Source organism: Schistocerca cancellata, chromosome 12, assembly GCF_023864275.1.
Source record: "Schistocerca cancellata isolate TAMUIC-IGC-003103 chromosome 12, iqSchCanc2.1, whole genome shotgun sequence".
In the NCBI taxonomy this organism is placed as follows: Eukaryota; Metazoa; Arthropoda; class Insecta; order Orthoptera; family Acrididae; genus Schistocerca; species Schistocerca cancellata.
The window spans coordinates 13,361,914-13,375,318 of record NC_064637.1 but is presented as its reverse complement, the minus strand read 5'-3'; the positions used below and the strand labels follow the sequence as shown (position 1 = coordinate 13,375,318).

The following is a 13,405-nucleotide window of genomic DNA, read 5'->3' as shown; positions in this document are numbered from 1 at the left end:
AAAATACTTAGAAAGTGTATTTTTTGGCAAACACTCTTTTTTTTCCAAATGACCAGTGCCTGTTGACACAAACAGACTAAAAGTAGGTTAAATTAAAATGTCAGTGGTGTTAACTGCAGCATTCCAGTGTGAGTCTTTTACAAGATTTCATATTTTGAAAGGTTCCCACACCGACTCTTGATTTTTGTGCCATTCAACCTGCACAGAAGGAAGTCATTTCTGAAAGTATTTGTATGGAGTGTAGCCATGTATGGAAGTGAAACGTGGACGATAAATAGAAGAGAATAGAAGCTTTCGAAATGCTGAAGATTAGATGGGTAGATCATGTAACTAATGAGGAGGTATTGAATAGAATTGGGGAGAAGAGAAATTTGTGGCACAACTTGACAAGAAGAGGGGATCGCTTGGTAGGACATATTCTGAGGCGTCAAGGGATCAGCTATTTAGTATTGGAGGGCAGCGTGGAGGGTAAAAATCGCAGAGGGAGACCAAGAGATGAATACTCTAAACGGATTCAGAAGGATGTAGGTTGCAATAGACACTGGGAGATGAAAAAGCTGGCACAGGATAGAGTAGCATGGAGAGCTGCATCAAACCAGTCTCAGGACTGAAGACCACAACAACAACAACAGTGTGTTTCTTGACATTTTGATGCTCAGTTTACACACTAAGCTGTTCTTTATGTTAACCTACCAATTTTTGCTATTTTGTAAATTCCATGGAAGTATGTAGCCAAATTTAATCTGGTTTTTAATGCCACAATTTTAATTTTAGTTCAAATGGCTCTGAGCACTATGGGACTTAACTGCTGTGGTCATCAGTCCACTACAACATAGAACTACTTAAACCTAACTAGCCTAAGGACATCACAAACACCCATGCCCGAGGCAGGATTTGAACCTGCGACCGCAGCAGTCGTGCGGTTCCACACTGTAGCGCCTAGAACAGCTTGGCCACTCTGGCCAGCCTAATTTTAGTGTTTTGAGCTAGATTAGCATGTGAATGTTCATTCAGTATTGCACACTCTTCTCCTGCATATTACCAGTGCTCTCTTTCACCTGCAAATTTCTTTAGTCCAAGTGTCACGTACACAAGGCAAATGCTTTATCTGTACATCAGTGAAGTACTGCTCAATGACCATGTTGTGTATGTTAATATTATGGAAGTGAAATTTTATATTTTACTGACACTGTTCGGTTACATTTCAATGTATCTCCTTTACAACACACAATCCAGGAAGCCCGAATAATTTTTGTATCCCTAACAAGATGTAACTGTTTCTCTGTTTAGGTCATAATCATTTTCCTTCTGAAGAAGGCAATCATAACACTGAAACCATGATCAAGAGGTTTAAGAAGACCTTCCATTTTGAAAATGATCCACTGTTTATTATTTCCTTCACAAAAGCAACAGCAAAAGACAAAATTTTTGGTTATCTGCATTTGTGATTGCCAATATTATTTTAGGCAGTGGTGTAATAAAAGAATTTTCAAAAATAGCATTTGCCATTTTGAAAAAGTAAAAATCTATTTTTTAAATCTTTGTCACCTGCCAATATGCCAATTTACATGCAGATTCCAGATAGATTATCAGCTTTTTGCATATCTTAACAAAATGATTCACTATTTATTTAATATTAATGAAATTTTATGTGACACAAAATGTACAATAACAAAATACATATAAACCAAACCCCTTACACTTTTGCTTACTTAACCATAAAATATGAGATTCTCTGAGTAGCTCTTAATTGCTGTGGTCTCTGTATCCCACATCTTGAGCTACACACACTCTTGAGAACTGTGGAATGTGTGTCCATTCAGCTTTTAAACAGCTGTCACAATATTCAAATTACTCTGTAAAAAGATTCAAATGTACAAACTTAAATTGTGTCCTATCTTTGGTTAGATTCCAAGCTTAATACACAATACAGTGTGGAATCATAAAAACTAATATAAAAAAGAAAAAAAAAACTTGAAGTTCTGAGTTTTTGAAGATCGATGTTCACTGCTCCAATAGCTCGACAAACTTTCATCCACTTGCTGCTACGGCATTTATAATTCATCTGATGATTTTTTACTCTCCTTGTTTGCTTCTGCTTTCCCCTGTAAATAACAAACAAATACAGGATTATTTATTATGATAAGGCACGCATATTACTCAGCCTGTGATGATGCAAGCTGGGATATTTTTACTTCCCCTCTTGTTTTGCCGCCTACCTCCTTAAATTCGTTTTTTTAACTTATTACTATTAACATACATGAATATAATCTGCATTTTCATGAAAGGAAAAGGCTGGCCCTCAGTTTGAAGGAATATAACACCAGATGTAATTTCGTGCTAAGTTTAATGTATGTATGTGATTTTTTAATTTATTTTGACTATTCCTAGTTAGTATCTTTTGTTATAGGGTGAAATCAGTAAGTGTCTCATAATTTAAATTCTATTGGTGACATATAAATAGATATAAATTCTGTACTAATTGTAAACATTTGAAAGATGAAATGCTAGTAATCTTAAAGTATCTATTTGGCTCTATTCGAAAACATGTTAGCAAAGCCAGCCCTTTATTAGTTCCAAAGTAATTAACAGTTTTGTCAGAAGCACTGTTCGCATAACTATATTTGTTAATTTCATGTTTTAAAGAAATAATTTGGCCTAACCCTTGTAGTAGAAGAAACTGTTAAAAGGAATGAATTTTTTGATGTATTCACTTAATTTAATGAGTTAAGTTTCAATTGTTATTTTTGTAAATTAAACATCGAACAATGTGAAGTTTCAGTACCTATTATTGTGATGACATATAAGGGCCCAAATTTTATAGTCACAAAACAGTCAGTGTACGGCTTAGTTTCAGATGAGGAACCTGTGTCAACATGACAACAATGTATCAACTTAACAGTGAAATAAGTGTTACACCAATAGGCTGTGTGTTAAACCAATGACAGTGTCTGCTCCATATGTACCCGATTATTCTTCAAGAACTGTGAACTTTGTGGTTAGGTTTTACTGTTTATAGATGTTCAACACGAAACTATTGTAGCAGTATGTGGATGTTCGCCTGCAACCTACTGTAGCAGGACTTTGAATTTCGCCGTGCTACATTCGTTCACTCAGACATAAATTATACCATCGCAGTGGTACGAGCGCTCGACGGCAGAGAAAATACTAAAATTGTAACTTTTTTTTTTCTATCCGTTTCTTTTTTGTCTCTCGAGAGCAGAAGCTTAATGCAGACGTGATCTGACGAGGATGAAAAAAACTTGTTAATGTGTAGACATATTGTGGAAGTTATGACATTTGGAGGAGAGAAGTAACGTAAAATAAATTGTATTTAATATCAAGACGGTTTTGTATACATTAGAAATTCCTGGACAATGAAACTTATTGCAAGATTTCAGAGCAGACTTTTCACACAGAAATTAAGTAGGAGATTTTTGAAGACCTGGACGCCGCACGAAAGAAGACATGTTAACATGGTAAAGAATGAACTCTTATCTACGCCATTTCCCCCTGTTAGTCACATTTGTTATTCTCCGTCTTTTTTCAAATAATTTTTGTGGTGGAAATTGGTTTGACTTTTGCTCAGAAACGCCACAAGAACCACCCCAACAATAGCTTTTCCAAATCACGAAGTCCGATAACTTTTATGTAATACGAAGTCCGATTTGCATTTCTTTCTTTCCCTTTTTTCACGGTCATTAACGATTTTTAAAACCCACTTTTTATTCACCACTTCTTCCCATATTTTCAACCTTTTCTTTTCTTTTCTTCTCTTTTTCTCTTTTATTAACCACAAGAACTGGCTCTCGCAACAGGACGCAATTTTCGGATGTGTTGTTTTTGAGCAAATTTGAAACTTTAATTTGTATTTTTTCCCAACAGAGAATAACCTAAAATTCTGAAGTTTAAATGTTAACTAATAGACCAACTTTATTGTACCTAAGCAAATGATAATTCAACAATATTGTGAAGAATTTTTGTAACTAATTCAATCTGTATTTCTTTGCATGGCATATATTGATGCAAAACTGTTATTTTGAGACCTTTTGGTGATTATCCGATGGAAATGTATTAAGAAAATCCATATTTTGACGAATACGATTTACGCAAAAGTGATTGACCAGCCGCTGCACAACTGCAGTATCCATTTTTCTCTTTCCACACATCCTGTAGTTTTCTTCTAGATTTTTCCAAAATTATCTATCTCTATTGTAGTTTGTGGTAATTATAGTATTGTTGAAGCATATGAAGATCATGAATGTGACTGCCAAACAGTCATTTCTTACGAAACATTTTGTCTGCCCTGTGGCGTCTTTCTCAACCATTTTTTTCCGAAAGTGAAATTTAGTGCCATGTTAGCCTTTATTATACTTACACACAACAGAAAACCCTGAGGAAGCAAAAGATAGGAGAATCATTAAGGCCGTTTTTGCGACTTGTACAGCACCTCCTCTTAAGCGAACAAATGACAAAATTACATTTACATTGAAGACAACATTTGACTTTTCAGGCTATGCAAGGTAAGTGCAAAGGAGCAGTGACCACCTGTGCAGCCGACGTCGAGCAACGGACACTGAGAAAAAGACATTTTACTGTCAATTATAATACTATGTTTTTTATTTATGTTTTAAAGAAAGAAATGATATATATATACACACACACACAACATACATGATGTTTAACTTTCATTAAAGTAGAAGAAAGTTCATGGTCGAACTCTTGAGAGGAAATTTGATATGTTGTTATATAATACACATTATGAGAGAGACCATCTCTGTGAGATACATTTTCCATTTGTATAGACGGTATCCGCAAGAAGAGGAGATATCGAGTAAGTACTGAGCAGCTATGTGATTTGCTCATGCAACGATTTGTTAATGTATAATACACTTAGCCATATGAACAGTCAGAACACAAACAGAGAATCTGTCATGATGTTACACTACACAGACTTGACGTAAGGACACTTACATTACCCATGATTTTGTAAATTGTAAGCACCTCCTTTCACACACCCCTTGAAAGTGATGCAAACGTTATAATGCATTATGTTCTCTTTTCATGTATGAGCTGTAGGATTTGGCAGTTTAGAGGTAGTGAATAGTTTCTTCCAGTCTATCTTTCTTTCTTTCTTTCTCCATTATCCTACCACCTCCTGCAGCTGGGTATTGTTTGTTTATGGAATGTAAGAATATATTGTGTGACAGTAAACTTTCAGGTATGAATAAAAAGACATGAATATTGATGGCATTACAAGCTTGGTCAACCACTAGCCAAAATATGGAATCAAAAGAAAGAAATGATAAATGAAGGAAAGCCCGTGCTTTAAATATTAAGTCTGACATCCCTTGGTACGCCCAAACCTGAATAAAAAAAAATAAAAATTAATACCCCAATAAAAGAAAGCCGATGGGACTTAGTACAATTTTTTAGTGTAAATATTTCACATGCATATTCTTGTAAATTTATATGTATTTGTATATGTGTTAAAACTTTGCATATTGTCAACATATTTTGAAATGTGACCAGAAATGTAAGCTTTCATAATTAACTATGTAAAGATGCTGGGACACAGTGAACTTTGATAAAATGTAAGTATGGCAAAAAAGTGTTGCAAACTGTGTTAAAATGTGCACGTTATAAACGACAAAATTTGTGAAACTTATGGTGCATAAACCAAATAACTGTTTGTAAACCGATACAAACTGCAATTTACTTCGACGATAATGAGGATTTTCACACTGCAAATGAACGTTTGTTGGCAAGTGTAAACAACGTGATGAAACACCTACCTTTGCGAGCATCGACGCCGTTGTTCCTGGCCAGCCTCCAGACGCTTGGGGACAAAAAAACTCAGCACCTGTCATAGGCGATGTGGAGGCTAAACACTACATCGACCATATATGCCCCGGGAACAATAGTCACGAAAACGCACAAGGACGTGGAGTGTTGTGTCGTAACAGAAGACATGGACATTGCTTCAGATCGCGCACACGCTCAATCTTATGGTGTCACCGGACTTAACATGCCATTTCTGCTGGAATAACAACTTGTAATGAACACTATGTGAAAGTGAATACTGTGCAAGACTATAGCGATTTTGAAACTGCCGCACGTGAAATTCAATGATGTTATTGCGCATGCGCAAAGACTACATGCTGCCAGAGATGCACTGGGAAACCAACGCTGGAAGCGCACAACATTAACTGCGCTGGCGAGCAGCTGGCTCAAACAAACTCTATGTAAATATATGTAAATTAACTTTGCAAAAAGGATCAAAACTGTAACAATTGTATTTAGTATATAGGTTTAGAAAGTAAGTATTGACAAAGATTATCCCCTATGAATGCACGTGGCCTTTCCTATGAAAATATGTATATATTGACATTTAGGTATATCTATTATATCGTTTGCTAGCCTGCCATGCTAAATGTTTTAGCGTGACAGTCGAGGGGGCGATGTAGCGGGACTTTGAATTTCACCGCACTACACTCGTTCCCTCAGACATACATCATACCGTCGCAGTGGTATGAGCGCTCGACGGCAGAGAAAATACTAAAATTGTAACTCTTTTTTTTTTCTATCCGTTTCTTTTTTGTCTCTCGAGAGCAGAAGCTTAATGCAGACGTGATCTGGTGAAGACAAACAAAAACTTATTAATGTGTAGACATATTGTGGAAGTTGTTACGACATAAAGGAGGAGGGAAGTAACGTAAAATAAATTGTATTTAATATCAAGGCGGTTTTGTATACATTAGAAATTCCTGGACACTGAAACTTATTGCATGATTTCGGAGTAGGCTTTTCACGCAGAAATGAAGTAGGACATTTTTGAAGACCTGGACGCCGCAGAAAAGAAGACATGTTAACATGTCTGTGTGTTAAACTTATCTACGCCATTTCCCCCTGCTAGTCACATTTGTTATTCTCTGTCTTTTTTCAAATAATTTTTGTAGTGGAAATTGGTTTGACTTTTGCTCAGAAACGCCACAAGGACTACCCCAACAATAAATTTTCCAAATCACAAAGTCCGATAACTTTTCTGCAATACGAAGTCCGATTTGCATTTCTTTCTTTCCCTTTTTTCACCGTCAAACGATTTTTAAAACCCACTTTTTATTCACCATTTCTTCCCATATTTTCAACCTTTTCTTTTCGTTTCTTCACTTTTTCTTTTTTATTAACCACTACAACTTTTAGTCACGAAACAGTCAGTCTACAGCTTAGTTTCAGATGAGGAACCTGTGTCGGTTAGAACGACAACAATGTATCAACTTAACAGTGAAATAAGTGTTACACCAATAGGCTGTGTGTTAAACCAATGACAGTGTCTGCTCCATATGTACCTGATTATTCTTCAAGAACTGTGAACTTTGTGGTTAGGTTTTACTGTTTATAGATGTTCAACACGAAACTATTGTAGCAGTACGTGGATGTTCGCCTGCAACCTACTACTGAGGCTTATTGAAAGTTTAACTGCACTGGCCATATAAATGTGTATATGGAGGGTTGTGAAAAGTGAAAGTAAAAGACTGTGAAACGCTATTGTGCATTTGTTGCTACATCATTTACAGTCTACAGTAGTTGTACTTCCACAACCCATTTTTCAGCCAGTGTGTCGACACCAAGGACAACAAACAAAGAAATTAACAAAGCAGGCAGAACCGCTACACAGGCCAGCTGAACTGGTTACCCAGTTTTAACGGGAACTGAATTGTTCATGCGACTACGTACAGTCATGTTCAAATCCACCAAATCGACGTGTGGAAAATTCCTTTGTGGGAAATGGAGACAACTTCCTGTTCATGTCATTAGTTTTACTAAAAATGATAATGAGAAAACTGTGATAGTGTTGATAAAGAAGGTGAGGGAATGTGCAAATAAATGCTGGCAGCCAGCCAGTGTGGCCGAGCGGTTCTGGGCGGTTCAGTCTGGAACTGCACAACCGCTACGGTCGCAGGTTCGAATCCTGCCTCAGGCATGGATGTGTGTGATGTCCTTAGGTTAGTTAGGTTTAAGTAGTCCTAAGTTCTAGGGGACTGATGACTTCCGACGTTAAGTCCCTTTTTTTAGTGCTCAGAGCCATTTTGAGCCAAGCCGAAATCAAGCAGGTCCATAGTGTGCAAATTATGGAAGGAGAGAGAGAATGCTAAGTGGATCACAATTCAAGTAGTAAGTAAAATACACACAATCAATATTCAATTGATGATATAGGTAACTATGTTATTAGACACCAATTTCTGTGATAACTTCACAGCTATTGCCATGCAGAATTTTACTTCCAGGCTAGCAAAGAAGCTCTGTGTAAAACTGTTCCACCTAAGGAATTTGATTTTAAAAGGTGCTGGAATGAACAAGTAGCTTTTTTTTCTAATTTTTTTTTTTTTTTTTTTTTTTTTGTTTTACGGCGCACAACTTCAATGGTCATTAGCGCCCTGACTACTCTAAGAATGCACTGCGAAGCACAAGTTTAAAACAACAACTAAAAGGGAAAACACGATAAAAGACAGACTGACAGGCATAGGATTAAAAAACAGCATCATCAAATGTCCTTATAGAGGTTTGTCAAATTGATAAAACGAAGAACACGAGCAGCTGCTCGTGGGTCATCCGCTAAAATGGCATCGGAAGTACTTGGCAGGTTAAGATCTAGGCGCAGTATGTTAAAATCTGGACAGGACATTAAAATGTGTCGAACCGCCAGCAAGTGCCCACATGGGCAGAACGGCGCAGCCGTCAGCAGATGGCGATGGCTGAACCGGCAGTGTCCAATTCTTAACCGGGCCAAAACTACCTCCTCCCGCCGAGAAGGGCGTGAGGAGGACGTCCAAGCCACGGGAAGAGGTTTTAAGGCCCGAAGCTTGTTGTCTGTAAGTGCAGCCCAATCGGCATGCCACAGCGATAAAATGCGCCGACAAATGACCCTGCTAAAATCGGACGAAGGGACACAACAAGAAGCTGTCCGAGGCTGGAGGACCGCAGCCTTGGCCGCGGCATCTGCAGCTTCGTTCCCAGGGATACCGATATGGCCAGGAACCCACATAAAGCTAACCGGAGAACCGACGTCCACCAGCTGCTGAAGAGAGCGTTGGATCCGGTGTACGAAAGGGTGAACAGGGTACGGATCACTGAGGCTCTGGATGGCGCTCAGGGAATCTGAGCAGATGACATAAGCAGAATGTCGGTGGCGGCAGATGTAAAGAACAGCCTGGTAGAGGGCAAAGAGCTCAGCTGTGAAGACCGAACAATGGCCACGGAGCCGGTATTTGAAACTTTGTGCCCCGACAATAAAGGAACACCCGACCCCGTCATTGGTCTTAGAGCCATCTGTATAAATGAAAGTCATGTTGATGAACTTCGAACGAAGTTCCAAAAAACGGGAGTGGTAGACCGAACCGGGGGTAACCTCTTTTGGGAGCGAGCTGAGGTCAAGGTGAACGCGGACCTGAGCCTGGAGCCAAGGTGGCGTGTGGCTCTCGCCCACTCGAAAGGTTGCAGGGAGTGAAAAATTAAGGTGTTGAAGGAGGCGACGAAAGCGAACTCCAGGGGGTAGCAGGGCAGAGACATACAACCCGTATTGACGGTCGAGAGAGTCGTCAAAAAAGGAACGATAAGACGGATGGTCGGGCATTGACAGTAGCCGACAGGCATACCGACAAAGCAGTATATCGCGCCGGTAGGTGAGTGGCAATTCGCCAGCATCAGCATGAAGACTCTCTACGGGACTAGTATAAAATGCTCCGATCGCAAGTCGTAAACCCCGATGTTGTATGGAGTTGAGGCGGCGTAAGATGGATGGCCGTGCAGAGGTGTATACGAAGCTCCCATAATCCAGCTTGGAGCGAACGATCGACCGATATAGACGAAGTAGGACGGTTCGATCCGCTCCCCACGACATACCACTGAGAACACGGAGGACATTTAAGGAACGGGTACAACGGGCGGCCAAATATGACACATGTGGAGACCAGCTAAGTTTCCTGTCAAATGTAAGGCCTAAAAATTTGGTTGTCTCCACGATTGGGAGAGCAACGGGGCCGAGTCGTAAGGACGGTGGGAGAAACTCTTTGTAGCGCCAGAAGTTAATACAGACCGTCTTCTCGGCAGAAAAACAGAAGCCATTGGCGACACTCCAGGAGTAAAGACGGTAAAGAGAACGCTGAAGACAGTGCTCCAGGACACGTGTACACTGCGCGCTGCAATAGATGGTAAAATCGTCCACAAAAAGGGAGCCTGATACATCAGCTGGGAGGCAATCCATTATTGGATTGATCGCGATGGCGAAGAGAGCGACGCTCAAAACTGAGCCCTGTGGCACCCCATTTTCCTGGCGAAAGGTGTCGGACAGGACAGAACCCACACGTACCCTGAACTGTCGATCCATTAAAAAGGAACGAATAAAAAGAGGGAGGAGACCGCGAAGGCCCCATGTATGCATGGTGCGGAGAATGCCCGCCCTCCAACAGGTGTCATAAGCCTTCTCCAAATCAAAGAACACAGCCGCGGTCGGGCGCTTCCGCAAGACGTTATTCATAATGAAGGTCGACAAGGTAACCAGATGGTCAACAGCAGAGCGGCGCCTACGAAATCCACATTGTACATTGGTAAGTAGGCGTCGAGACTCGAGCAGCCAAACCAATCGAGAGTTAACCATTCGCTCCATCACTTTACAGACACAGCTGGTAAGCGAGATAGGTCGATAACTGGAAGGCAAGTGCTTGTCCTTCCCCGGCTTAGGAATCGGGACAACAAGAGACTCGCGCCAGCATGCGGGAACATGTCCCTCAATCCAGATGCGATTGTATGTACGAAGAAGAAAACCTTTACCCGCAGGAGAAAGGTTCTTCAGCATCTGAATATGAATAGAATCAGGCCCTGGAGTGGAGGACCGTGATCGGCCAAGTGCGTTTTCGAGTTCCCGCATGGTGAATGGGGCATTATAACTTTCACAATTCGAGGAGCGGAAGTTAGGTGGCCTAGCCTCCTCTGCCTGTTTGCGGGCGAGGAAGGCAGGGTGGTAATGAGCGGAGCTCGAAACCTCTGCGAAAAAGCGGCCGAAGGCATTGGAGACAGCCTCAGGGGCCACAAGGACGTCATTCGCGACCTTCAAGCCAGAAACTGGGGAGTGGACCTTAGTGCCAGATAGCCGGCGCAGGCTACCCCAGACAACAGAAGAAGGAGTAAAACTGTTGAAGGTGCTTGTGAAAGCAGCCCAGCTGGCTTTCTTGCTTTCTTTGATAATACGACGACACTGAGCACGTAATCGTTTATAATTGATACAATTCGCCACTGTAGGGTGGCGTTTAAATGTGCGTAAAGCACGTCGACGAGCACGTAAAGCGTCCCTACATGCTGCGGTCCACCAGGGGACCGGTACGCGACGTGGAGAAGAAGTAGGGTGAGGGATGGAATATTCAGCAGCAGCGAGAATGACTTCCGTGAGGTGTGCGACCTGACGATCGCAGCTTGTGAAGGTTTGATCCTGAAAGGTCGCCCTGGAAGAGAAGAGCCCCCAGTCTGCCTTGGAGATGGTCCAACTAGAGGAGCACGGAGAGGGGGTACGTTGCAGGAGATGGATAACACACGGGAAGTGGTCGCTCGAATATGTATCAGAAAGTGCATACCACTCAAACCGGCGTGCAAGTTGGGGAGTACATATAGAGAGGTCTAAATGGGAATAGGTGTGTGATGTGTCCGAAAGAAAAGTAGGGGCGCCAGTATTGAGGCAGACAAGATTGAGCTGGTTGAAAAGGTCTGCTAACAAGGAGCCCCTCGGGCAGGATGCTGGAGAGCCCCAAAGGGGATGGTGGGCATTGAAGTCTCCAGTTAACAAAAATGGTGCAGGTAGCTGAGCAATAAGTTGCATCATGTGTGCCCTGGTAACGGCAGATGACGATGGAGTGTAAACGGTACAAAAGGAAAACGTAAAAGTGGGGAGAGTAATGCGGATGGCAACTGCCTGCAGGCCGGTGTGCAACGTGATGGGATCGTAGTAAATATCATCCCGGACCAGCAACATAACCCCTCCATGAGCTGGGATACCTACCACAGGGGGTAGGTCAAAACGCACAGAGGTGTAGTGTGCCAAGGCAATTTGATCGCATGGGCGTAGCTTCGTTTCCTGGAGGGCTACGACGAGCGGACAGTGCAAGCGGAGCAGCAACTTCAAGTCCTCTCGGTTGGAGCGAATGCTGCGAATATTCCAATGAATAAGTGCCATCGTAAGAAAAGGAAGATGAAAGAAGGGGTCACCTCGAAGGCCGCTGAGGGCCTGGCTTCGAGCGAGCACTGCCGCCGCTATCAGTAGGCGGACAGTCATCGTCCATTGGGTCTATAGGTTCATCGGCCATCTCGGGAGGATGGCCGGGAGGGGGAGCTTCCTCCGCCGGTGAACGGCCAGATGGACGGCTACCAGCGGTGCGGCCAGGCGAAACGGATGACGGCCTGGGGCGGCAACCGCTGGGTGGCGCAGGAGAAGAAATGCGCCGTGTCGGAGAAGGAGAACTGTGCTTCCTATGAGAATTTTTGGAAGGACGTTTGCTGGAAGTACCGGTCGAAGGCTGGGAGGTCGAGGTACGTAGGAAGTCTGCACGGGATGGTTCCTTCTTGAAGGCCCGTGCATCTGACTTCGGGGTCTTTGCCTTAGCAGAAGCTGATGAAGGGGCTGGTGTCTGTGGGGTGATGGGAGGAAGAGGAGACGTCGACCGCGCGATCTTAGCACTGGCCGAACGGACGACCGTGGTGCTGAAGGTCGGATCGCATGTCTGGGTTGCTACCTCCCTGGTAGTCCGAGGAGAGGCGAGGACAGTACTGTATTTCCCCGCTGGGAGCAGCGCGGGCTTCCTACTAGCCAATAGCTTGCGAGCAGCCGAGGTGGACACTTTCTCTTTGACCCGAATTTCTTGGATACAGCGTTCTTCCTTATAGACAGGACAGTCGCGGGAGGATGCGGCATGGTCACCCTGACAGTTCACACAACGAGGAGACGGAGGTGGACAGTCACCCTCATGGGCATCCCTGCCACAAGTGACACATTTAGCCGCATTGGAACAAGACTGTCGAGTGTGATTGAAATGCTGACACTGGTAGCAGCGCGTAGGTGTCGGGACATAGGGGCGAACAGAAATAACCTCGTAGCCCGCCTTGATGCGCGATGGCAGCTTAACACTATCGAAGGTCAAGAAAAGTGTCCGGGTCGGTACAAGGTCATTGTTGACCTTTTTCATGACCCTATGGACAGCCGTCACGCCCTGCTCAGCGAGGAAAGATTGAATCTCCTCATCAGTCAATCCGTCGAGGGAGCTAGTATAGACTACACCACGAGACGAATTCAAAGTTCGGTGGGCCTCCACCCGGACAGGGAACATGTACAGGAGTGTGGCCCGAAGCAGTTTTTGTGCCT

At 42.6% G+C, this 13,405-nt stretch overlaps 1 protein-coding gene across 1 annotated transcript in view; it reads right to left on the bottom strand.

Annotated features, from left to right (window-relative positions):
• Positions 1-1,604: 1,604 nt before the first annotated feature.
• Positions 1,605-13,405, bottom strand: part of LOC126109779 (LDLR chaperone boca) — a 35,854-nt gene continuing 24,053 nt past the window's right edge. Inside the window, exon 5 of the mRNA XM_049914835.1 lies at positions 1,605-2,105. Within this exon, the coding sequence (XP_049770792.1) occupies positions 2,055-2,105 (51 nt within the window). The 3' untranslated portion in view covers positions 1,605-2,054. The remainder of the gene's footprint in view (positions 2,106-13,405) is intronic.